Source organism: Gopherus flavomarginatus, chromosome 8 (assembly GCF_025201925.1).
Source record: "Gopherus flavomarginatus isolate rGopFla2 chromosome 8, rGopFla2.mat.asm, whole genome shotgun sequence".
NCBI lineage: Eukaryota > Metazoa > Chordata > Testudines > Testudinidae > Gopherus > Gopherus flavomarginatus.
This window is the reverse complement of record NC_066624.1, coordinates 111,096,200-111,123,458: the sequence shown is the minus strand read 5'-3', so window position 1 is coordinate 111,123,458 and position 27,259 is coordinate 111,096,200. Positions and strand designations below refer to the sequence as shown.

Sequence of the window (27,259 nt, the reverse complement as noted above, 5' to 3'; positions counted from 1 at the left end):
GCTCTGGTAAAAGCCATCACATCCACTAAGCACCATTACTGTGCTTGGGTTACAGCAAAAACCCCTTAGGGGAACAAACGGCTTTAGAAAATGGGCTGCAATCTCTTTTGCTTTACATTTTCGATACAACCTGGCCTCCCATGATCCAAGAGAGGACTGGATGAACCACACAAGCTTTTGAAAAAACTGTCCCTTTATTTAGATTTGTATAAATGCTTAAGAAAATAAAAGCTTGACAGCCACTGTCCAGTATTGAACCAGGGATCTTCAGAGTCAGAGCACAGGTCTCTGCAGCTGGATCTGAAGGACAAGGCTCTGAAGCTGAGGGCTAGAGCAGACCACATGCTCTGTGGGTCAGGTGGAGGAGGAAGAAGACAAGAGCATTTGTGCAAACCTTGGTATAATTTAGCACATGGCACTTTATGACAGTAGGATCCAGAGGCCTCAGGCAAGTGAGGCCCCACTGAGCAGAAACAGGAGTGACAGTCCTCCACTTGCCTGCTTCGCCTGCCCACTCCCTAGCTACCGCTCCAGCGCCTCCTGCCTCTCCTCTCCTGCTCCCCAAGCCCTGCACCAACACCCCATGCTCCTGACGATGCCAAAGAAACCAGGGATGAAAAGCATTAAACCCTGAGCTTTCCTTGCCACAATTCCTGACCCCTTCGTCCCATGGATCAAGGTGCTCAGCAATGCCCAGAGCCCCTGCTCAGGACCTACAGGGAAGCAGAAGAGATCACTCACTTTGCTACATGCAACAGATCCTTCGTAGCCTTGACCTATGGATTCCACAAGCTTCACCGGCCCTTAGACACTGCTCGCAATTGGGGCACCTATCCCTGACCTTGTATCAATGGCAATACACATTATCAACCCACCAATGTCTGCTCTGCCAAGCTCCCTGCATGCACAAACCTGTTTGCCACTGACCCACCACAGAGCCAGGGCCAGCAGCTAACAATCACTGACTTCCAAGAACTCACCCCTTAGGAAGTGACTACCACATCAGCTCAGAGTTACTCACCAAGCCACGCCCCACAGGTCTTCCTCCAATCAAGGACACCTCAGCACCAGAGTCCTCCTGCAAGTTACAACTTGCCCCACACGTGCCCAGCTACCTCAGCCCTAGGCCACATGGCTAGGAAATACCGGACACAGCTTCAGGCACACAGGCACAGGACCTCAGTTACGCTGCATTGGGGAGTTCATTTGCACTGGCTATGGGTTTGTTTTTGTTTTTTTAATTGCGCGGGGGAGGGGGTCAGGGGGAGAAGGGGAAGAAACCTGGGAATTTCCATCCAGTATCAGGCAATTGGGTCCTTTAGATTCTGTATCCCACTTCCACCAGTGGCCAGCACCTAGGAAGGCATATTGATATATATATAGATATACATTGATATATGCCCAGGCAGAGGGTATAATCAGATGAGCTTGGCTGTGAGAATGCAATTCTGTCCACATTCTGTGCAGCCTCAGCCCTCCCTGGCCCTCTTCTAGCGCTATGACTTCCCATGAGCCACATTCATACGACACCACACGTTTCTGTCCTCTCGACCCACACAGGGTGATCCTGGGTGTATTGATTTGCAAAGGGACCCTGTCAGATTATGGGTCCACACTTTTCAAGTGGGGAAATGTAAAAGCTCTTTTTACTTGCACTAGACCAACAGAAATGTACCATTGTTTCTCTCTTTTAAATTCCAATATAAAGCTTTTTAAACAAACAAGCCCTTCTGTACGCTAGTGCTTCTGCCTCAGTTTCCCTATTTGTGCAACAGCAACCCCCCCATCCTCACAGGGAGGCTGTACGGGTTCACTAGCTAACATCTGCACAGATTTAAAGAAGGAAAATGTTACAAGAACAGTCAGTATTGCTCCTTGCTCAGCTGGGACAATGGCAATTGGCAGGTCACTTCCTATTTATTTGCTGAGGCCTTTCCAAAACATCCTGCTTCCAGTGCACTAAAACACCAAGGTTACTGTGCTGCAAGGAAATGGTTACATTTAAAATAAAAGTCAGAGCACATATTAGAGCCAGGGTTCTCAAACTGGGGGTCGGAACCCCTCAGGGGGTCGTGAGGTTATTACATGAGGGTTCGAGAGGTGTCAGCCTCCACCTCAAACCCTGCTTTGCCTCCAGCATTTATAATAGTGTTAAATACATAGAAAGGTGTTTTTAGTGTATAAGGGGGGTCGCACACAGAGACTTGCTGTGTGAAAGGGGTCACCAGTACAAAAGTCTGAGAACCCCTGTGTTTCCTCTCCCCGCACCTCAACAAAACCTAAATCTGGTGCCTAACCTCTCATCACCACCCTTTTTAGCCTGCTAGGCATCAGAGCAGCCTCCATCTACTGAATAGTTTACAGGAATGCATGAATTTGTTTTCCTAAAAAAAACAACAGGGCATTAACTCCATCCATCTGATCTCACTCTACGCATTTAGGCCCCCAGCCTGCATGTTTATGTTTAAGTCACGCAGGTCTCTGTGACTTCAATGAGATTGTGTGTACAGAGTTAACCACACGTAAGCTGGGTTGCTACTTCCAGTCACTAGACTGCGTTACTTTCACGCAGACTCGGCATCCCAAAGTGCATTACATAGTTAGTGTGTGACACTGTAAACACTACCATGTACAGGGCTACTGCTGGGCATTACTACCAGCCTATTGACTTTAATGGGACTGAAGCCTGGTAGCAAGTGTTTGTACAACTGGACCATATACTGACACACAAACTATAAACTGGGTTCACTTCATTGACCACCACAGTGCAGACACCTCTAGGATGAAACACAGCCACTGTTTAAATGGAACATTATATGACGGTAAACAGAAAATTACCAGATCCAATTACAAGAGATCAGGGAATGCAGACAGTCACCAAGTTGTAATTTGGCTTGAACACTGGATCTGACAACTCTACTCTTATAAAAAGCTCCAGCGGATCTTCAGCGATCAAAAGGACCATGTCTCATCTAAGAGGCACTCTCTCTTCACCAGTACAATTCTCCCTAGCCCTTTGCCAGAGCATTGCTTACACACGAACTAGAGTTCAGCCTACTGCATCACCAGGACTGCTTCCAGCATCAGCTACTGTTACTTGTGTGCCTCTCCTCCTAAACACCCACCCAGCCGATCCTATTCACCTCGCAAGACCAGATGGAATCACAGCACGAGGTTCTGTATCACAGTTGCAAGGTCTTTTCACACATGCATAGCCGTCCTCACATATAGTGCCTTATGTGCACTGAATGCTTTTCTCTCTCTGATAATTTTACAAGGATTGCCTGACAGAATTCTGTCAGGCATATCCCTTAGGTGGGAAAACAATATAATTTGCCATGAAGCTGACTGACAGGTCACTTTTAAAACCTGGTTTCAGAGTAGCAGCCCTGTTAGTCTGCATCCACAAAAAGAACAAGCAATACTTGTGGCACCTTAGAGACTAACACATTTATTCGAGCATCAGCTTTTGTGGGCTACAGCCCACTTCATCCGAAAGCTGATGCTCGAATAAATGTGTTAGTCTCTAAGGTGCCATTAATACTGTTTGTTCCTTTTTTAAAACCTGAGCACAGTTTGCAGTTACACAGCACCTGTGCTCTAACTAGCTTCAATGGGCTGTGCAAATATTAACCCTCCTCACAGACAGGAATAAAAAAACCCAAACAAACAAAGATGGTAACGTGAGGCACAGCAGAGTAGCACTTCTGAAAATCAGATACTTAAATGATTGCAGTTCTTATTCACTTCTGCCAGAGCTGCGGATTCGCAGAACGTGTGACAATCAAGCCTTAAGTGACTAGTTTACCACCAGGGCAAGTCATTAGCGGATTCAGGAAGAGACAAGAGAATCTAGAAGCACCAACTCATTCCCCCACAACAATTCTGCCTCTCCTACCCTAGGAGAAGGAGGGCACAATGTTCTCTTACTCAGAAACAACACTTCTGATATCAGAGAAATGATGACAGAAGAGAAAACTGCTGTGGTGACTGTGGCAGGGTTGATATTCCTACCATAGGAGCATTACTCGGTGCATATGTTCTTGTTTACAAATTACTAGTGAAATGGAGCACAAAAGCCTATTTTACTTACACTTCTGAAAGGAGAGAACCCTTCTATGCCCACAGCACCTAGGGAAAGAAGGCCTGTGTTTGAGACCAGACACACCCAGCCTTAGGGCCAGGTGCTTCGTATTCATATAAGGAGAGTGGCTGGGGCAGAGTTAAAGAGACAAAGCTCCATACTTGAGTCCATCTGCCTCTTGAGCATCGGCTCTCAAACTTTTATACTGGTGACCCCTTTCGCACAGCAAGCCTCTAGTGTGACCCCCCCTTACAATTATATTTTTATACCTTTAACACCATGGTGTCAAGTATCAGAGGGGTAGCCGTGTTAGCCTGGATCTGTAAAAGCAGCAAAGAATCCTGTGGCACCTTATAGACTAACAGACATTTTGGAGCATGAGCTTTCGTGGGTGAATACCCACTTCCTCAGATGCATCTGACGAAGTGGGTATTCACCCAAGAATGCTCATGCTCCAAAACGTCTGTTAGTCTATAAGGTGCCACAGGATTCTTTGCTGCTTTAACACCGTTATAAATGCTGGACTCAAAGCAGGGTTTGGAGTGGAGGCTGACAGCGCACAGCCCCCCATGTAATAACCTCACAAGCCCCTGAGGAGCCCCAATCCCCAGTTTGAGGACCCCTGTTCTTGAGAGATGATATTGAAAAGCCAGAAACACCACCCGAACAAGCCATGTGCCTGGGTTTATTTGCTTTTCCCTCTTCAGTACAGGTGTCAGGGATGAGAAGATCTGAACTGCCATCAGGCTAGCTGTAGGGTTTATATAGTACATGAGGAGAACAGATGTGAATAAGAAATCATAGGGAACTCCAAAGCTGTAAGCCTTAATGATCTGTTTTTCAGAGGTGTTGACCTGTAGCATTCACACTGACTCCAGCATCTCTGGAAAATCAGGCCTTCTTGCAGGGGTAGGAATTTTCTCCCTATAACACTAATAGTGTATGAACTCTTGACACGAAATTGCCTTGGCTTATACTCCTTAACTCCATGGCATAGAAGTCTGGAGGAGTCTCATGGGGGGGGGGCTTATAATTCATGCCAAGGATGGACAAACTAGAGCAGATCCCACCCTAAAGCAAACTGTTTTTGAAGACTGGAAAGTTTGGGTTACAGGCTCTTGCTTCCTTCTTCTCTCCCAAGACAAACACTTTTTTTTTCTTCCAGGCCCCGTGGTATTGCTGGGGTCCATTTGGATGGGGCTCACATAACATGAAAAAGGCTGCAGCATCTCAGGGAAAACAAAAGGGCTAGAAAGCTGTTTTCTAAAAAGCCTGCCCCACATTTACAAATCAGGAGCTAAGCTCCAAATAAATGTCTACTGACCCAGCCCCCAGCACCAGAGCAGCTTGCAAACCTTAGATCACATCGTCCTCCCAGCCCTCCTGGGAGGTAGGGTAGCAGTTCCCCCATTTTGCCGGTAGGGCACTGAGGTACAGAGATAGACATTTTCAGAAGTGACCAGTGATTCTGGATGCCTGACTAGAGACACCTTAAAGGGCCCTGATTCTCAGGCAGCGGGTGCCCCGCACTTTCTGAAAAATCAGGCCCTTTTAAGGTGTCACAGGTAGGTACCCACTTCTGCCCATCTTGGCTACAGAGACTGTATAGGGAGCTCACAAGACAAGGATTTGAATCCTAATCCCCTGTGGCTCACTCTAGCGATTTAACCAGATAGGCTGCCCTTCCTGAATAATTAACCCTTTACACTTCACCCAGTCCTTAATACTCTCTAGATGCATGGCCAGGGGGCATAGCTGGTTAAAGCATTTGCCTTTAACAGCCTGAGGGCTGGGGTCAAATAGAGAAGCCGGCCAACAGTGAGAGGAGTCGGTGGTCTCAGGCCTGACAGCCGTGATTCTAACCAAACACTAGCCTCTCCCTGCAAGACCCAAGGAAATCCATTCAAGTACGTGAAGAGGCACAAGATACAACCACAGTAGAATGCAAAAGCAGTCTATATAATTGACCAAATCTTGGTATAGTCATATTTTTAGTTCTTGAAAGGGGTGGGGGCCCTTGTTCTTTCTGAGTGTGCTGCTAAAACTCTAGGAACTTGGCAGCGTTCAGAGAGCTGGAATTCCCCCTGCTCTACATTTTAACACTGCAGTGATTTGTAGACATCGCTATTTAATGAAGCACACAGCTGTGCAAGAAGAGAAGGAGGCGGAGTTGGCAGCCTGGGACAAGTGAGAGCGTCTGGCAAGCGGTGTCATCTGGAATTCCCCTAACTCTGTGGGACAGGCTCATCCCGCCCCCCCCCCCCCCCAATATACAAGCTGGAAGAGCTTGTTAAAGGCCACCAATAACCAAACACAGGCATATTGCATCAGGAATGGGTCCCTGTGTGAGCAGCCCTCCACCCCAATGCCTGGGGAGGCTCAGATCTGAATGTTGCCATCATCCCCCATCTTCAAGACAGGCCAATACAAAACCCTTGGATCCAAACACTTGCATATTCTGTGAAAGCCTGGAGATTCGGACCCTAACTTTAGGTATCAGACGCTTCCTGAATCTCCCTCCCACCCCACCACCAATGCTTCATCGCTTTCTAAACTTCCTGACAGGCCTTGGAACCGAGGCCTAGTGAACCAATGTGAGTGAAACAAAGAACCACCCCAAACTTGGATGACACATTTTTATCCCTTGTTTCCCAGCCTACTGCTGAATATCAGGAGCTTGACTCATGGAACCCCAAGAGAGACTGGTGTCTGGGGATCCCTGGCCCGGCAGCAGTGGGCATTATTGGATGGCACACAATTATTTATTCTTACTTAGGTTTCCAGCCCAGATTTCAGATCCAAGTAGTTTCAATCAGTCGCCAAACTTCAGGGATCTGCTTCAAATACCTTGGGACAATCCTACCACATTCTGGGCCCATGACCTTTATTTTGTAAATGCCTGCAGGTGGAAACAGAGGTAGTCATGGTGTAGGGGGGATGTGACTATGTAGAAGGACAAGCAACCCTCAACAAAATGGAGGTTTTCATAGCAAAAAAAATGCCCACCCAGAGCACACGTATTTCTTGGGTTGCTAGGGCCTGATTCGGTTTTCCCAGATCCTCAGCTACCAGCATCCCAGAAAACACACAAACAGCAAAGAATTTGGGAGGAGGGACTCAAACCAGATGAGACCTGGGGAATCAGGATAAGGACAGGAACTATGGGCTGGGAAACTGACTGTGCCCTAGGGAAGAGCATGAAAGTGCCACAGGACAGGGCTAGGAGTTGTATCATCCGGTAGGAACTCCTTGGCCTCAAGGTGAACCAAGCACTGCCCACACAGAACAAGAGCAGGAGCTGGGAGCGGCAACTGCAGGGGAGAGCCGGAGAGAGGAACTGGGCTCAAGACACACAAGCAAAATATCTGTGTAACACATGAGGCATCTCTACAGAATCAGTCATGCATAGCCCAGGAGAGAAGCTAGAGACCCTTAAAGGGGCACTGATTACTTTTAAATTCTGGTAGAACCATCTTTAACAGCATATCCTGATTTTCTTTTTTAATTCCTTTTTCAGAGGAGAAGGAAAGGAGTGTTTTGTTCTCCTGTGGGTCAGGGTTCTTTCTGCAAAGAAGAAACTGACTGTACAAAAGAAACAGTGAAACTAGCTACAGCCAAAACTGCTGTGGAATGAACACATCCACAAACTGAAAAATTATTGTTATTCACCAGCATCTTTCAGTTACAATCATCCGGGGTGTTACTGTACCCATAAGAAAGTGTTACGCCTCCAGTTCATGTCACCCTCTTAGTGCATATTACCTTGTTACTGACTGCAACCATGTGACAGTAACCTGATCAGAGTAGGCAGCAAGGGTCCCCTCAGAGAGGGATCCACCACAGCTGAGAGCAAGGATTCATCCTCTGCCTTCCAAGGACAGTCACGTCTGCATGTGGAATGGAAAAGCCATAATAAAGGCACCAGCAAACCACAGAGGACTGGGACTTCTGCCCTCCATGCTTCATCATAATCATCCTGACAACTGTCACTCGTGACCTCCTCTCATTAGGGCATTTCTTTAGTTGGTAGAGGTAGTGCTGCCAAGTGGAAACAGCAGTGGCCTATGGATCAGGCAACCAGGGTTCTAACAGCATGTCTGCCCCTGGCCTGCTGGATGATGTTGGGCAAGTCATGTCGCTCTGTGCCTCAGTTTCCCCATTTGTAAAACAATGACAATGATGTTTGTAAAGTGCTTGGATGAAAAGTGCTATATAAGAGCTTGGTCTCAGTACGACCACTCTAGCAATTAAATGTTACAGAGAGAGGGTTTCCAGTTTTTGACTTTAAGAAAAAAACCTACCCATCAGTCTTTTATTTATTAAATAATAAAAATAATTTTTTTTGCAATTTTGAAATTTAAATACACCCTCCACACACACACACTTTTCTCATAGATCCTGTCCCCAAGTGTGTTGTTGAGATGTTTAATAATGCTGTCCAGCTGCAGATGGGGAGAACTTTATTTAACACAGGAAAAGCTCTCATCTGCACAACATTCTTGGGGGGAAAAATCTTCAAGTTAATGGAAAATTCAAATTCAATGCTCTCGAAATAAAATCCGTTGGGTATTTTTTTAACCTTCCTCCTCCTAACAAAAGAAAAAGGCAAAATATTTGGTTTGAAAAGGGTAAAATTTTCATGAACACCTAGGTAGGTGCTGAGGAGTGTATGTTCCATTTTCAGAAGTCACCTGGGCACTTGACTTTCAGTGGAACTTAGTCTCCAAACTACATAGGCGACTCTGAAAATTGGACTTGGACTCCCAAGTTACATAAGTGATTTAAAAAATCCCACCCTACATTTTATCCAAATTCCAGAAAAAAACCAATCAAAACTGGAAAATTGCATTCTATCTGAATCTGTTTATGCCCTAAATTTGCTCACTGAAATATCTGTCCAGTGATACTGGAACTTTGTCATTAGCCTTTTCATCTTTTAAAGCAGTCCCAGCAGCCCAAAATTTTCCTGATCAAATAGGAGGGGAGTGTCCAACAACATCACAAAACCACTGAACTAGAGCTTCAGATCTCTTTTCTGTATAATTATTTATTTATAGGTTTCTAGACCATTCATCACCTTAATACCTGAGCATCTGTGGCTTCAGGGTTTTAGCAGAAATTGATTATACATCTAATATGAACAGAATTCTATGAGGGCCTTGCTTGTGATAGCAGGGGACTGCACTCCCTTCCGCTCTGTGTTCTTGTAAGAGCTGTCTGGATGCTGACCCTGTTTCAAGATACACAGTTTGGAACCCTAGGCTAGTATTTTCAACTGGAGTTCCTAAAAGGGCACTGAAATCCATCATCAAGCATCTAAATAAATGGCCCAAGTTTCAGAGGTGCTAAGAACACACAATTTCCTACATTACTACCTGCCTGAATATAGCACCCAACTTCGAACATTTTGACTATAGTTTTGAAAGCTTTGCCCATAGAACAAAGGGATAAGAACCCCTTTATCAGACATCCTGTGTTACTGCTATTAGTTTTGGGGGCCTGCATTACTCACTAAGGATACAGGTTCCCATGAGTTATGCAAGGTTCCCCAAACAATAGAAGCTTTATAGCCCAGCAGCCATCTTTTTGTTCAGTATCTGTGCCTAGCACAGTGGGGTTTTGATCCACAACCAGGGCTCCTAGAAGCTATGGTCCCACAAATCAAAAAGAACAGAAGCACATTTTGTTTGAGCCACATGTATTTGTCTGTTTTAGTTAGGTTTAGCCTCCACCTATTATTTCCCCATTTGAAGCAATTACAGTGACAATGAACCATTTCCTGAGTTTTACCCAGGTCTTACTCACATATACTCCCATTAAGCCCCTTGGGTGCCCTGGGTTTGGTCCTACATACGCAACGTACCCAGTGATATGGAAGAGCATTAGTAATATCCACAAGTACTGAGTGTACTGCAAACAGTATTGTAAATTAAGTCCAGAGCCGGCACAATGCCACATCATAAATATCAATCAGTCCAGGTAATAAATCCAACAGTTTCTTAGACTGCAACATAACTTCATGTAAGCAAATTCAGCACAGTATGAAATGGACTTACACATGCACACACAGAGCTCACCCCTAAATTAAATCCAAATGCATGAGTTTGCATCACTGTACCTCTCTCCTAAAGCTTCAACCTCCACTTGGCACTGGGTCCCTAAAGGGCTCTAACTCTAATAACATCATGACCATACTCCTGCAGACTGAAAGGAAACACTGCTTGCCACACAAGAGACAAAAGCAAGAAGAATCTAAACTGCAGCAGCCGTTAATGTACCTAAGCTGTGTTCTTAACCATGCAAGGACTCTACCTCCAGCTCTCTGTTTGCCTGGAAATGGCCCAGTGTTGCTTGCTGCAGGCTCAAAGGCCCCCTCCCAGGACGTCCTGCAGTGCTCAGCAGAGCAGGGCAGTTAAACACTGCAGCATGCAGGAACCTCCACCCAGGACCTTGCTCCCCACAGGCCTCTTAGCAGAGCAACGCAGCAGTGTGCACTAGCGCCCCCTAGCCACGCCAAGGCCCGTGACCTGACACCCCCCCCTGGGCTGGATTCTCAGGAGCACAGAGTCAGGTTTTTCAGTGCCCATAACTCACAAAAGGAATCAGATTTTAACATGACCTCAGCGCCTATTTAGGCTCCTTAATAGAGGGCAGATTTTCAGAAGCACCCAGCAGCTCCCATCAAGGCAATCTAGCCCCAATGTGACCAAACACCATGTCTCATTGTTGCCCTGACCAATACAGACTTTTCTCTTTTTTGGTTCTGGAAGCCTGGGATAGGTCAGCCGCTTTCTAGGTAGCCCAACAAGCTGTTACTACACCACAACTCTAAGAATATTAATTACCTGCCTAGTCTCCCCTGGGAAATGGTGAAAGAAGGACGTTAGCAGATGAGGTGGACAATATCTTTTATATCTCACCCATATCCTGGGTCCAAAACAGCTGCAATAACAGTGCAACCTAGTGAGCAAAATGAGCATTTAGACTTGATTGTAGAAGAACTGTTTGTGCTGCAGTCTGGATAGGCAGAGAAGGTTTATGGATACAGAGCTAAGACAAGATGGACTCCCAAGTTATTGCAATTAACATAGTTACCTCATCATGACATTTCTAAATACAGTGGGGCAGCTTCTGGGCTATTTTGCATTTATCCAACATAGGGTGGAATCAATGAAAAATATGGCCATGTGTGGATATTCTTTTTACTGGGACATTACTGCTTAATAAGGAGCTGTCACACATTCATGTTCCTCATAACAATGGCATTCACAACTATTTTACAGCTACAATTAAAATCAAAAGGAATTGTCTTTCGATGCCTCTGGGCTTAACTCAACATCAACAGGCAACCTGCTGATCCCTCTTTAACAATGGATTGCACCAGACAGTTCAATAAGTGCACATAGAAGCAGCCAGCAAGACTTTAAGGAGCCTCAGAGATCTCGACTATGCGGCAGGGTTCTGTGATCACAGAATGGCTTTGACCCAAAATTCATCCATTTACAAAAGAAACATTGTCAAGGAGGCTAGATGTTTTTTTTAAATGCCTAGAACAGTTTAAAAATTACAATAATTGTGTTCCTTATTAAACTAATCGTTGAAGCAACAGGAAATAGTAAAAGTTAAAAAAAAAAACTGCTAGACTTCCTGGGCTATTTTCAAAAGTATAGGGCCATGCCAATAACCGTGAGTACAATTTTATGTCTACTTTGTACAAGCAACCATCACAATTGTCCATTGATTTCAAGAGCTGAGATTTGCAAATCTGACAGGTTTGGATAGGGTCTCGCTAAAAATCCAAACTTTCAGGTGCTTTTCTGAACAGAAGCTCAGCCCTTTTAAAGCTTTCCTGTCATTAGTGTGGACACTTTTTTGTGAGCGCAGCAGTCACCCAATTGGAGCACTTACAGCAGACCACTGAATTCAGCACTCGAGGTGGGTGTACTTTTAACATTTCCAGCCTTCCTTCCAGCAATCAGCTTTCCTCAGTTTTCATTCATCTGTCGGTCTTTCTCTCTCACACACACAGACCACAATGGAGAATAGGAAACTATTTATTGTACTTAGTGTAAAGACAATTCAGCCAGCTGCATCCGATCTTCAGCAAGATAGTCACTTATTTGAAACTGGCTCATAATTAACACTATGCAATTCCATCAGTGGAGACTGGTGGCATTTGAAAGTGGATAGAAAAAGGAGAACTAGACACCTCCAGCTAAATTACAACAGCGTCTGGTTCAAATCAGGATAGGCACAGCCCTGAGGGGCTGCCCACTGGATCTGGGAGGTGATTGTTGTCCTTTTTAAAATATAGGATAATGTGGGTAAAAGGGAGCAATGATCAGTAGGGCCCTACTAAATTCACAGTCCCTTGGGTCGATTTCATGGTTATAGGATTTTTAAAATAGTAAATTTCAAGATTTAAATCTGAAATTTCACCGTGTTGTAATTGTAGGGGTCCTGGAGAGGGAGGGGTGGTGGGTGTGTATCGGGGGGGTGTCACAAGGTTATTGTAGGGGGGTTGCAGTCCTGCTACCCATACTTCGGCACTGCTCTAGGCAATGGGCTGCCTTCAGAGCTGGGCAGCTGGAGAGCGGCGGCTGCTGGCCAGGATCCCAGCTCTGAAGGCAGAGCCATCACCAGCAGCAGCGCAGAAGGAAGGATGGCATGGGATGGTATTGCCACCCTTACTTCTGTGCTGCTGCCTGCAGGGCTGGACCCTCAGTCAGCAGCCACCACTATCCAGCCACCCAGCTCTGAAGACAGCAGTGCAGAAGGAAGGATGGCATGGTGTGGTATTGCCACCCTTTCTTCTGCGCTGCTGCTGGCGGGGCGCTGCCTTCAGAGCTGGGCGCCCAGCCAACAGTCGCCGCTCTTCAGCCGCCTAGCTCTGAAGGCAGTGGAGAAGTAAGGGTGGCAATACCATGAGCTCTCTAAAAGAACCTTGCGATCCCCTGCAACTCCCCTTTGGGACAGGACCCCCAGTTTGAGAAATGCTGGTTCCCCTCATTAAATCAGTATAGTATAGGGTAGGAGCACACAAAAGACCAGACTTCAGGGGTGGGTGTAGACCAAATTTCACAGTCTGTGACATGTTTTTCATGGCTGTGAATGTGGTAGGCCCAAACTATCAGCTATTGTGGACTAAATACCAATGGAATATTCATCCCACAGAATAACAGGGTTTAGGAAGAGGAACTTTATTTGCAATAAAAAACACACCCAGTTAAATAATGGGTGTATTGGGGCAGGGAGAGGCACAGTATACACCAATGTACGTAGTGTAAATGTAACTTCTCAGAAAGCACGATCCGGTCCGAGCAAAGGACTGAGAGCCAGGAATTCTCATGTGATTAACGTGTAGTTTATGTCCTGGGTCTATGGTTAATAGATAGCTTCTAGTTCATCAGGTATTTGTAATCCTCTGCTTAGTGTACACAAACACATACACAGCCTAGACCAGTGGCTCTCAACCTTCCCAGACTCCTGTACCCCTTTCAGGAGTCTGGTTTGTGTTGCATACCCCCAATTTCACCTCACTTAAAAACTACTTGCTTACAAAATCAAACAAAAATACAAAGGTGTCCCAGTGTAATGTTACTGAAAAATTGCTTACTTGCTCATATTTACCATATAATTATAAAATAAATTGATTGGAATATAAATTATTGTGCTTACATTTCAGTGTATAGTATACAGAGCAGTATAAACAAGTCATTGTCTGTATGAAATTTTAGTTTGCTCTGACTTTGCTAGTGCTTTTTATGTAGCCTGATGTAAAACTAGGCAAATCTCTAGATGAATTAATGTACGCCCTTGAAGACCTCTGTGCACCCCCAAGGGTACGCGTACCCTGGTTGAGACCCACTGGTCTATACAGACAAGCTCTGCTGGAATCACTGCACAGTTAAATATTGGACATTCATATGGAATCTTTTGAAGGAAATTCCCAAAGTATTTCACATGCCCTACACAGAGTGTAGCCCATTCCATGCCCAGGCCCCACCCCTCTTACTTTGTATAGTTACTTACAACTCGGGAGGGACCTGCCAAGACACTGAAGCCCCTAGAACTACTCAGAGTGCATAAAACTGAGCACTTAGGTGTGTAAGTGTTGTGCGAGCTGAGCTGGCCTGCAGGGAGGTGGGTACTTTGCAGAGGACCACGCCTAGTTCCTGACCTACAAGTGCTTAGTCACAGCTAGAGTGACCAGATGTCCTGATTTTATAGGGACAATCCCGATTTTTGGGTCTTTTTCTTAGATAGTCTCCTATTATATCCGGCCCGATTTTTCACACTTGCTGTTTGGTCACCCTAGTCACACCCTCAGCTCGTATTTCCTCTGGAGGCCCTGTGGGAGACGCGTATACTGCTACTGCCTATGTACCGGTGCATTTGCCAAGTAAGATCAGCCTCCAGGTCCCTCTGGTCAGGCCCTTTCACAAGCAGTAAACTCATACAAAAGCCTGAAGGGAAACATTTTGGACGCTGAGCTATAGCCACAAAGCTCCTTTCTGCCTCCTTATCCTGTTGTATACTGTAGCACTCTCTTCTGCCCAGGTGATGGGAACGCCACTTGTCAGGGAACACAGTGTGGGCTCAGCGGATTGCTCCTGCAGTGTATTCAGCATGTCTAGCTCTCCCAGGTCCTGTCCCAGCCAACATTGAGCTCAATACAAAACCCAGACTGGATTATCTGAAGGCAGCCTCTTCCCTGTTTGTCCAAGGAGACTGTTGGTGTCACTAGATATAACCCTAGGTAACTCGGGAGGGTGGAAGATCATGAGTGCCGATGAAGCCCTCCTGCTCAGGCCTCAATGAACCAATGTTCCTCCATGTTAAACACTTTGTGTAACCTAGTGTAACCTAATGTACTAATAGCTGCAAAAATGTAGTGTTAACAGTTAGTTTTTGGTTGTAACAGCCAGTTCTCTGCTGTAATACATTGAAGCTAGGCTAAAGCATGCTCAAGGCCGTTTCAAGATACAGTATACATGTCTCAGCAGCGGAGAGGGGGGAGGAAAGGGAAAGACAAAAGAGTGAGTGAGAAAAGATACTGCAGTTGGATGGGAAGGGAGGGGGGAGTGAGAGATCAGCTAGTCAGCAAGAAAAGGTTCTCAAAAAGCAACTGGGATATAAAAGGAGGAAACTGCTTGTGTTCGGTGTGCATGATTTGAGGCGTCAGTCTCCCTGCACCGCTTTGAGATCTCAATTAAACTTGGTTTGCTTCTCCAGCCTGGTGTGTTTATTGGCGCGGCACACCAGGCAACGGACCCCCCCGCTGTTGCTTGGCCTTGGGTACTATCTGTGCCGGCAACAAGACGTTCTCTAGGCAAGTGTTTCTCAACCTTTTTGATACAAGGGTCTGGTTTGCTGCCTTCCTAAACTGTGTCTGGGAGACCTCAGGGCCTGGTGCTGGTCCATGGACCGGTCGTGGAGAACCCTGCCCCAGGTGACTTACACAGTCCACCCAGCGTGGAACGTTTTTATTTTCCTGCGACTAGGACCTTTCTGAAGTGTGATGGAATCAGGTTATCCTAAAAGTCCTCCCAAACAAATCTCAGGCTTTGTTTACACAAGTGCTTGAAGTTCTGCAGATTGTACGCTGGTGAGAACATGAGACACTGGAGCACGCTGGACAGCAGGTGCTGAGTTGTTGTTATCCCAGGTCACGCAAGACAGACATTCTCTAAATTCAGGGGCATTGAGAAGGCCAGAGAGACAGGCTGGAGAGATGACATCATGCCCTAGTATAAAGAGGGGACCCATGCCATGAAGGAAGCATGGCAGGTGAAATCATGCTGGCTTCGTTTGGTTCTTGGCACTGTCACATTATATACGGCCTCTGGGCATTCAGCCTCATACATATAATCTTAGGAGAAGGGGACAGAGTCCCCAGACACAGAACATCACCTATACAGCTTATACCGTCCCCTGCTCACAGCTTTCTGACATTGTAAACTCAGCCAGGTAAGACTTTGGCTCCCATAAGCACCTACTTTTCAGAACGTAGCCATGGCTTTCATCACACAAATTTCTGGCTCCATAAATTGTTCTGGAGGTTTATTTAACTTCCTCTCTCATATTTGCCTGATCACACTGAATTGCTATGAAAAAAATCATCATCATGCTGAAAATTCCCATCTCTCAGTATAAGAGGGAAGTTGTAAAACATAGCTTCTTGTCTCCTGGTGCATCATTATTAAAACGCAAAACAAACACCAGCAAAGCAGATGGACATGCAAGGTCTTGATTCTGTTTCTTGTCATTTTATTCTGTGCAGGGGAGCTGGCTTCTTCCGCTTAGCTGACTTCCCTCCCCACCCCCAATGAGCTGAAATCCAGTGTGCTTCGGAGGATAAAAACAAACCAACCAAAATAAAATTATTCCCATTAGTTGGTAGATGACAACAGAAAATAAGATGTTCTGCTACATTTGGTGAAGGCTTTTGAAGGACAAAAATATAAAAAAGGAGTAAAAGCAGGCAGGTTTTCAGGAACTAATTAGCAAGCTACCTGCTACAAACTCTGTCAGTTTACTGCTATATGCTACCTGAAGTGCTTCCGATTCCTTCACCGCTGCAACTATGCCTGGTAGTATATGTTTGTAGGACTGGACCCCTCTATCACAATGAACCTGTAGACACCTGTAGTATTGCCAACTCTCACAATTTTATGGTGAGTTTCATGATATTTGGTGCTTTTTTAAAGCACTAGCTCCTGGGATCATGTGAATACACCAGAATCTCAGCTTTGATTTTAAAAAATGTTAGTTTCTTGCCTCATGGAGGTGGAGAAAAGCTTGCAAAAGTGAACCCAAAAGGCTCAAAAGTTAAAAGGCAAATGCAAAGAACATCACTTTTGTTTTTAATCTTATGATTTGTAAACTGATCCCATGACTTAAGTGCTTGACTCATGATTTGGGAATGCTTATGGCTGGCAGTTCTGCAACTAAGACTTCCTGGTGGTCACTAAGCTATGCACCACTCAGCAGGGGTGGGACCCAGATCCTCCTGCTACAAAAGTACAGGGATGGGATCCAGATCCTCCTGCTACAAAAGCACAGGAACATCCTTCCTACACTACAGAAGAATCGCCATTAGCTGTCTAGGTTCTATGACACATAGCTGAGCATTTCAAACGTGTGATGTTTATATCAGCTGCACGTTGCCAACTTCTATTTTGTGCAGTTCTTCAACATGCTTGTGACTAGTGCCAGGGAATCTATTGCTTTATCCCAATGGAAGATGGAGCCTTCCCACAGAGAAGGGTTGTTTTGGTTTTTTAAATTTTAAAATATTCTTATTTTGCTGTCTAAAATAAGAATATTTAGTTCAGAGTTTTTCCCTAGAGGCAGCTGCTCCTCATATGCAGAGGGACCTAACCGAATCCACCTACTAACCATGAATCAGCAATAGTTATAGCACCTAACAACAGAGGAGCCCTACATCTCTGTGCAAGGAGCTGGAGTCTGTTCAGAAGTCATAGCAAGAAGGCCAGCGATACAATCAGGTATTTAGAATATACATGAAGTTATATAGGTATATGATGTAAACAGAAAAAAGATGAGTATTAACAACGCTTTATCACTGGAGCTGGGGAAAAATGAATTTTTTTCTTCCTCATTTTTCAGATGTGTTGATGTGTACCATAGCTGATAAAGAACACCCCAAAACAGGTGCAATTATTATTATAATTGGTATATCAAAAATATTTTCATTTGCATCAGAATTTTTTAGGGGCTTTTTCTGTCAACATTTTAATTTAAACAAACGAATTCATTAAAAAAAAATCTAAATGGGAAAAGCGTTGCCCAGCTGTCATTGTCAGACAGGAAGGAGGAAGTCACGCCAGTATTTGGTGCCGGCAATCAATCTGGGCTGAATTCTGCCCCAGGGTGTGGAGTACCTTCCTCCACAAGTACTGCCCACTAATACTTGCCGAGTAAGGTACTGCTAACACAGAGTAAGGGAGGCAGCAACAGGCACTTTCTACACAAGCGGCATGCAGACCACACACGAGCCAGTCATTCGACACCCTGCCTGGTGTGGCATCGTTACACCTGACGATGTTCTGAAGTGACTTGGCCCATCGATGTTCTATTTCCCTGGAAAGCCAGATTCATTTAGTACTTGTATTTTAGTCTGAGTCCAAGGTCACATGCCTGCTGGTTTTCTTCTATGATACGTCACAGGCCCAGCTTTCTTCTCCTGGCTTTGGCAAATTCAGGCAGTAATTTGGGCCATGTCTCGTATTTCTTCTAGCCTGAAGAGCCACATGTTAAAGGAAAGATTCCCTTTCGGGATCCCCATTGTAGCAGTGGTGCATTCCCCAGCAGCTCCTGTTAAAATTCTAAGCACACGGGACCAGATGTAGAGAGGTATTTGGGCATTTAAAAATGCAGATAGAAGCCTAGTAGGATTTACAAAACTGTTAAGCAAGTTAGGCACTTAACTCTCATTGGCTTTCAATGGGATATAGGCACCTAAGTGACACTGGCACTTTTGTAAATGGCACCAGGTGCCCATTCGCCTCCTTCGGTGCCTAAATACATTTGTAAATCTGGCCTGTTCTGTTCTGAAGGGACTGAGAGGGTATTTCCAAGAATATTAATATAACTGAGCACAGGGAAGGTGTGGGTGGGGGGCCAGGAGAAGAACCATTGTAAAACCTAATATGCATAGAAATGTTTACAGAGCAGGATTTGGGTGGATTCCCCACCTTGCTCCAAAGTGCACACAGTGGTCATCCTACAAATCCAGCCCAAACCTTGGCCTTTTCTTTTATTTGCAGCTAAAAAAGACTGATCCGGGGCTGTAAATCATTGTGGCTGCAGAAAAAAGACATGGCAAGTTAACTATTAGCAGGGTGGGACCCTGCAAATAAATGGGAGATTATATTCATGGCCTTTACCATGAACATCGTGAGCACATCTAAACAGATGAGCCATTAGGTGTCTGGTTCATTAATTTTTTCAGCCTTGATGGAGGTGGAAAGGTCGGGAAGGATCCCGTGAATCAAGGATTCTGTCCCCAGACCAAAAAGGACCACACCGAAGACTTTATAAATTCTCCATCCATCCCCTTTTAGAGCCAGAAAAAACAGAGACAACAGACCATTCACTTCCACTTCAATCCCTTGAGGAACACAAAAGAGATCTCCAAGCTGACTGGCACCTTCTTACTACATTCTCGGCAGTTTGCGTGAAGTTTTAAGGCAAAAACTTTAAGCACTTTGGCAATGACTATGAAAAGTATGTGGTATCCGCCACACAAAAATGTCTCTCTAACAAAGAGAGAAGAGGTCCAGAAAAGAGCAACACAAACCCAGGGTGGGTGGACGGGAAGAGAGTGAGGGGTTTCTATAAACAGAGAAATGTAAAAGTACCAAGATTATTTAAATGTTTATTCTTCTCAAGAGAAGGAAGGCTCGCAATAATGTCTGGTACAGAGAAGACCTATCCTGTGTTCTGTTGCACTTTCACAATACAGGAAGAAGGGCGTAACTCAATGAACAGACGTCAATATTTAAAAAACAATAGTGAAACCTATGCAAGAAAAGATTGACATCAGGAGCCTAAAGTTGTCCTCTCACTCATTTGAGTTCCCCCTTTGTTAGGGCATCTCAGCAACACACTGATTTTTGTCAGTTATTAGAGTGGCCAATTGAAACAGGTTTTGCTGGACTCTTTATGCAGTGTACAGTTAACCTGTGGAACTCTCTGCTACAGGGTGTTATCAAGGCAAATAATTTACTGGTATAAGGGTCTAAAAAGAGTTAGGACCTGATTTCAAACATTTTCACCACCCAGCAGCTCCTGTTGTGACACCTATGGCCAAATTTTCACCCGAGTGTAACATACTAAGAACGAACTCTCATGCAAATCTGAGTGCAATGGTGGGTGATGTGCCCTGCGAATGTCTGGCCACTCATTAAAGACTCCTACCAAGGGGAACAGCTCCCACAGTTACAGTGGCTAGAATACAAACGACAAGGGCTCATAAGTCTTCAGACTCAAGCAATTCCCATGGTGGGTAGGGGGGAAGGGTTAGGAAAACCAGCTCTCCTGCACCCCTCATCTAGGTGGAGCAAGCTCAGTCCAGGTCTGATTGAAGTCACTGGCAGTTTTGGCCAGGGGCTTAAGCAGTAGGGTGACCATATAGCAAGTGTGAAAAATTAGGACACTTTTTTCGGGCGCGGGAGGGATACAGTTGCATATATAAGACAAAGCCTCTAATATTGGGACGTCTGATCACCCTAGTCACCAGGAGCAGGCACCATCCTCCTTATGTGCTTGGAAAGCACCTAGTGCCTAGCAGGGGCTGTCAGATATACATTAATAACAAGTCACATGTTTTTTTTTTCATTTGGGTTTGGTGCTTTCAGTTCAAGCAGGATGTCAGACTGGTTAGATGATTGTTCTGCCCTGGCATAGTAGTATGTATGCTAAGGTGAGCAGTAAGGAGTACAACTGTCTACAAGCAAGAAATCTGTGGCACCAGATTAGCCCTGTCTGCCAGAGTGAGGTATTGATTTTGTTTTCAGATACTATTTTTTAAATATTATTCTGACAAGAGTTCATCATCATATCACCCAGCTTGTCTTAAATAGAAATATGAGCAACTTGTGCCAGAATTACTACAGGCAGGGCCAGATTTAGGGGCAGGTGGCTTGGGGGGCGCTGGGCTAGGAGTGCTGTTTTTGTTGTTTGCAAATTTATCGTCTCATATGACAGGGATAAATCATTCATGCAAATCGTGCATCAAAGTCATGAAACAGGCTACAAATGCAATACAAAATAAGATATTCAAAAGTTTAACAAATTGAGGGGAAGGGCACTGAAGACGCTTCTTGCCTGGGGCATCATTTGGTCTAGGGCCGGCCCTGACTATTGGTCCACTGAATGAGTAACTTTCCTTTTGATTCACAGCTGGACAAGGGACACAGCACACATCTTTGTGCTGTGCATAACTCTCAGCTGTCCCTGATTACAAGATGGGGCCTGCATTTTTGACCCAAATGGGCCTCCTTCCTACACAGACATAGAAATCTCTGTTTTATTACCCAAGGTGAATAATAATGAGCACTTACATATAGGGCTTTTCACTTGCCAAGTACCTTATAAGCATTAACTTTCACAACACTTCTATTTGGCAAACAAGTATAGGAACATTGTTTTCTTATTCCACGCGAGAGGGAGTTACGGCAGAGAAGTTAAGCTACTTGCCCACGCACACACATGATGTAATGATTAGAATTAAATAAAGTTTGCAGATGACACAAAAATTGGGGGCGTAGTAAATAATGAAGAGGACAGGTCACTGATTTGGAGTGATCTGGATTTCTTGATAAACTGGGGGCAGGCAAACAATATGCGGTTTAATATGGCTAAATGTAAATATGTACATCTGGGAACAAAGAATGTAGGCCATGCTTACAGGACTCTATCCTGGGAGACAGAGACTCTGTAAAAGATTTGTGGGTCGTGGTGGATAATCAGCTGAACATGAGATTCCTGTGTGATGCTGTGGCCAAAAGAACTAATGCGATCCTTGGATGCATAAACTCAAATAGGAGCAGAGAGGTTAGTTCACCTCTGTATTTGGCACTGGCGCAAAAGTGGCTGGAACACTGTGTTCAGTTCTGATGCCCAGAATTCAAGAAGGATGTTGATAAATTGCAGAGGGTTCAGAGAAGAGCCACAAGAATGATTAAAGGATTAGAAAACCTGCCACAAGGAGTTCAATCTAGTTAGCTTAATAAAGAGAAGGTTAATGAGTGCCTTGATCACAGTCTATAAGCACCTACATGGGGCACAAATATTTAATAATGGGCTCCTCAGTCTAGCAGAGAAAAGTATAACTTGATTCAATGGCTGGAAATTGAAGCTAGACAAACTCCAACTGGAATGAAGGTTCACATTTTTGACAATGAGAGTAATTTAGCATTGGAGCAATTTACCAACGGTTGTGGTGGATTCTCTATCCCCGATCAATTTAAAGATTGGATGTTTTTCTAAAAGCTCTGCCCTAGGAATTATTTTGGGATGTTCTGTGGTCAGTGTTCTACAGAGAGTCAGACTAGATGATCACAACGGACCCTTCTATGAATCTAAGAAACTCAGGCGTTTTGGTTACCGGGCTTATGCTGAGACCACATATCTCCAATAATTGAACCTAAGTCACGGTCACTCATTTAAAAGAAGCTATTAAAACTCTTCTGCCTCATTCTCCCATGCACCCTAACAAATTTCTGGAAGGAGATTTTTCCATTAACCTCTTTTAAAAAAAACTTCAACATTTATCTGTATTTTGGTCAAAGAAGACTGTGACCAAGCCTAAGAAACCATATTTCTGACATAGACTCAACAGGGGTTAGAAGTTATCAGTGAGATTCAAGGACTGTTTCTCAAGCCCAAGCAACTAGTGAGAGTTTTAGAAGGGTGGGCTCTAAGCCAATCAGCAGTGTGATTTATATGGCCTGAAATTAAAGAAGAAAGAGCAGTTTATAGGTGAGTCCATTCAATGGAATTACACCAAGGATGTGTTTGCCCCAGTAAATACCTACGAAACGCCAGCAATTAGAAACTTTGAGACAACATATTTTGCACTCACATGAGTGAAGAGGGAGCCAGATGTGAGGACAGGCAGGATGTTAATTTGTTTCTCCTAACAGGTGTGTCTCTTACAAAGAAAAATGTAATCCAAAGGGAGCAGAGTTTCTAGGTAAAGTCAAGTCTAATGACCATCATTTCCAAAACCATGAGTGACTTATCTGTAAACATCACTCCCCCATCTAGACTTAAGCTGAAAAAAGTGGCTTGGAGAGAAGTACTAATTATATAGCTCCAAGCATTGGGACTTTGATCATAATTACAGTGCCTTCCTGGTTTTACATTAGTAGCTTTCAACTGCAGCTAGGCAGACACTTCTTGAAAGGTGGAACCCCCATCTATTTTAGAGAAGTAGATTATTTGATGACTCACAACTATTGTAGGTTTTCTATAGTACCTGTTACTAGTATATCTAAGGTCCTGATCCAGGAAAGTACTTAAGAATATGTGTAACTTTATGGACAAGTAGTTCCATGGACTACAATGAGTAGATAGATCACTGAGACTAATCGTGCTTAAAGTTATGCATGTGGTTAAGTACCTTGGATCTGGGCCAGAGAGCTGAACTACCTTTAGAACTAATGAATGACTCTTTATAGAGCTTCTCTTGGAATATAACAAACATGGAACCCTTCCTTTTATTTTATTGTTTGAATTAATTGGTTTTGACGTTAACTTGCCATTGGGGTCTTATTCTTTTGAGGAAAAACGTGAAACAACTTAGCCACATGCCTCTTCTGCTCACTGCTCCTTTTGAAGCCTGCTTACATGCTCTACCTTGGACGTCTTCACTATTGCACAGGGACTAGTCCAGTCAAATGGTCCATTTCTTTATCCAGGCCATGAGCTCAGGTCACGGAGCACTGAAGTGCTCATGGCAATATATTCTGCTTCTCAAGGCAGGTCCATATGCTGCAACTAGTCCAGCTCATCTCTGCTATTGTGACCCACGAGTGCTCTCGGTTTCACCTGCCGCATTTAGCAAGTGGTAAATGGCCTCAGAAGTGTTTGAGATGGGTACTTGCCCTGAGCTGGCTGCAAGGACATCAGGAAGGTAGGACAGGAAGCAGAGTGGTCTAGGACAGCCAGCGCTGAACTGGGCAATCAGAGGGCTCGGGGGTCTATTCCAGGCTCTACCACTGACTGTATGACCTTTGGCATATCCCCTCACCAACCATTGCCACAATCGCCCCGCCTTGAGGGTTTAGAAACCTATGGACAACAAGTGCTATATGTAAGTATTATTAATGAAATAACTGTTAATGTTACAGGGCCCCATTCTACTCACCTGCTGTCCCAGGAAACTCCATGGGGCTCATCTCACATCATCGGCCTTTCAGTTTCCCTTGTAATACTGAAGAGGTTTGGGGACAGCATAATGGAAAGACGTGGAGGAAAACTCTAAAAGCCACAGTTCTTAGTGCTCAATGGCAAAGAAAGTGTAAAATCCGCAGAGCACTTTCCCTGCCACTACCCCAGCCTCTGGGAACACATTGGCCAGACACACCAGAATCAGCACAGAATTCCTCTGCTGGAGGGAGCCCATGGACACGTGGCTGAATCACCACCCAGGAACAAGGAGGTCGTGTTTAAGAAAATGCCCTAAATCAAAGTGAGAAACAGCTCTAATTGCAGCAGGATTTGCATACTTAGCACTAAATATGTTTATTAAAAAAGGGGTGTGCATGTGTGGGGGGGTCCATGACGTAGAGCTAGTTGCAACTTGGAACTTCCATTAGGGGGGAAATTCTGACATTTTGAAAGTTCCCCCGGATTTCATTTAGGAAATATCAAAACAATGATACAGATGCATCATCTCATTTCAATGCAGTTAAAATGCTTCCTTCCAACTTTCTCATTTTGGTTTTCTATTGGGTATTATATAAATAATATCATCCTCATATAAAGGTCAAAAAGAAGCATTTTGACTTTATCCAAAGGAAACGTTTAATAACAGATACTTCCTGTGAAACATTTCAATTTCATAAGCAGCATTTTCCAGCAGAAAACTTCCATTGGAAAAATCTCAAACAGCTTCCCTATGAAAGATCCTGTTACATCCTCTTACCCACAGGATCAGCACAGCTCAGGCAGTAGCAAGGATTCACCAAGGGCAAGTCATGCCTGACTAACCTAATTACCTTCATGTTGGGGATTGGTCCTGCTTTGAGCAGAGGGTTGGACTAGATGACCTCTTGAGGTCCCCTCCAACCCTGCTATTCTATGATTCTAAGATAAGTGTGCCCACTCAGAGTTCAGTCAACATGCCTTGCCCCTTGTGGAGGAATGAGAAGGAAAAAGATGCAGACCTTGGCTTCTCCGCCGAGCCTGCCAACACAGGGGCCAATGGTAGGGGTGGCTTTTATAATGCAGACTTGGAACCCTACGAACTGGATTGAACTCACCTCTCATGCCATGCAAATAGCCATGAGATGGTTACGACCTGTGGGCATTACTCACCTGGGCTGGACTTGAGCTGGGGACCTGATATCAAGGGCTGTCAAACATTACCAGTCCCAAATCACCCTGCACCCTCCTCTCACACTATTATACATGTATCTGCAAAAATTCAGTGTGACCATAAGGCGCAAAGCTTGGACCACAAGCTATAGACAAAGGATTTACTTTTAAATAGATTTTTAGGGCCAGAAGAGGCCATTATGACAGACTGACCTCCTGGATACATAGGCCAGAGAACTTCAGTCAGTGAAGCCCTGAATTTCTGCTTGAACTACAGCATGTATCTTAGAAAGAGGTCCGTTCTTGATTTCAAGATTTTCAGAGATGGAGAATTCACCACATCCGTAGGCAAGTTGTTCCAGAGATTAATTACCCTCTTTTAAATATTTGCTCCTGCTTTCTACGCTGAATGTGGTCAGCCTTGCCTTCCAGGCACTAGATCTGCTTCTGCCTTTGTCTGATCGATTAAAGAGCTCTTTGCGATCATCAGAAATCTTCTTCCCATGTAGGTATTCTCACTGTATTTCTTTCACACCAAGCACACCCTCACAGAGGTCAGTTGGATTGCACAGATTTCACGGAGATCAGAATTTGACGGAGTTTGTCTCAAGAGCAATACAACTTCTGTTGTGGAAGGTTTCACAGGGGAAACCAATACCCTCCTGCTAGATTCCACATTCCCCAATGAAGGCAGCGTAGCCAAGGAGTGCTTGCTATTTCTCACCACCAGCCCTCCTCCTTCCCCTAAACCTCAGGCTCTCTCTCTCCCTCTGCCAGTTTTCCACACTGCCCACAGAGCTCATCACATGGGGCAAGCCCTGGGTACGTATCAGCGTGGAGTAGGGGAAGAGAAACACATTATGGCAAATCTTGTTAATGAAAAAGAGATCACAAAGCTTTTATAATCCCCTGGGTTATGTGACAGTAACCAAGCACTTACTTAAACAGACAGCCCTGCAACATAAGCAGCCTTCATTAGGCAAAGTGCTGAAGGATGAGTTAACCCTGGAGTATCTGGCCAACAGGCTCTCATAATCCAGACAGAAGCTATCCTTCAAGGAGTGTCTCCACAAGAGATCACAATGAAAGGACTTCACCTCTCCTCGCTTTATGACTGGAAAAATAGCGTCTGCATGTCATTTGCATGTTCAAATATAGCAAACGCCTGTTAGAAGAAACAAACAATCTGATACACTCAGACCCCATTCTGTGACATGCTTTTTTATCATTTGGAAAGCTATAAAACAGCTTAACAACACTAAAAAGAAGAGTTGTTGTTTAGCCACAATGTTCACTATTAAGCAGCACACAAAAATATTCTTTGGAAATGACTGTATCTCAGCAAGATAGCAAAAAACTTCTACAGTTTGGATCTTCTCCGCAATTTACTTGATTCATCTTTTAAATACCCAGAACTCTAGGTATTCTACTAATGCTTATGTTCTGTCCAGGAGCCTTTTCATTTAAAAAGTACTTTTGACACTTCTCAAAGCACAGTAATAGTCTAACCCCAAGCGCAAGGCTAAAATATTGTTGGCTTTCATATTATTTATCAGATATCTTTTCTGTAGCCAAAGAGGAAAGGGGAGATATTTTAAACGGATGCCTATAATTAAACAATAACCAGTTAGAAAGCCAAAAATAATAATCAGCTTCACCAAGCATGAAGCGAGTGGCACATTTTTCCCCCATGCAGCCCAGCTGCCACTGCATGCTAGCAGAAAAGATAATAATTACACAAGGCACTCGGATCAAATCTGTGATAGGAGAAACTTATGTCACATTCCAACTCACCGCTGCATGCAGGGATCAGGGTAATATTGCAAGGTGGCGTATGGTGCAGGTTCAAAATTCATTTCCTCTGATCCCTCTTCAGGGATAAACAAAACAAAACAAATAAATATATATAAAGCCAGCAGGCTAAACGCAATATGGTCAAGTGATACAAGAGATAGAACTTTAGAGACTTATTTTACACTTGCAAATGGGTGGGGTCTTCCAGGGGCTTGGCCAATGGGATTCATCAAGTGACCTGAGCATCACAGTCACTCCTTACCAGCTGGGCATCTTCTGCAGAGATATTTCCCCCTCCTCTCTACATCC

At 44.5% G+C, this 27,259-nt stretch overlaps 1 protein-coding gene across 1 annotated transcript in view; it reads right to left on the bottom strand.

Moving 5' to 3' along the window:
- The window catches only part of TP63 (tumor protein p63), a 139,239-nt gene extending 112,212 nt beyond the window's left edge, over positions 1-27,027 (bottom strand). The window contains exon 1 of the mRNA XM_050964795.1: positions 26,951-27,027. Within this exon, the coding sequence (XP_050820752.1) occupies positions 26,951-27,012 (62 nt within the window). The 5' untranslated portion in view covers positions 27,013-27,027. The remainder of the gene's footprint in view (positions 1-26,950) is intronic.
- Between the last annotated feature and the right edge of the window lie 232 nt (positions 27,028-27,259).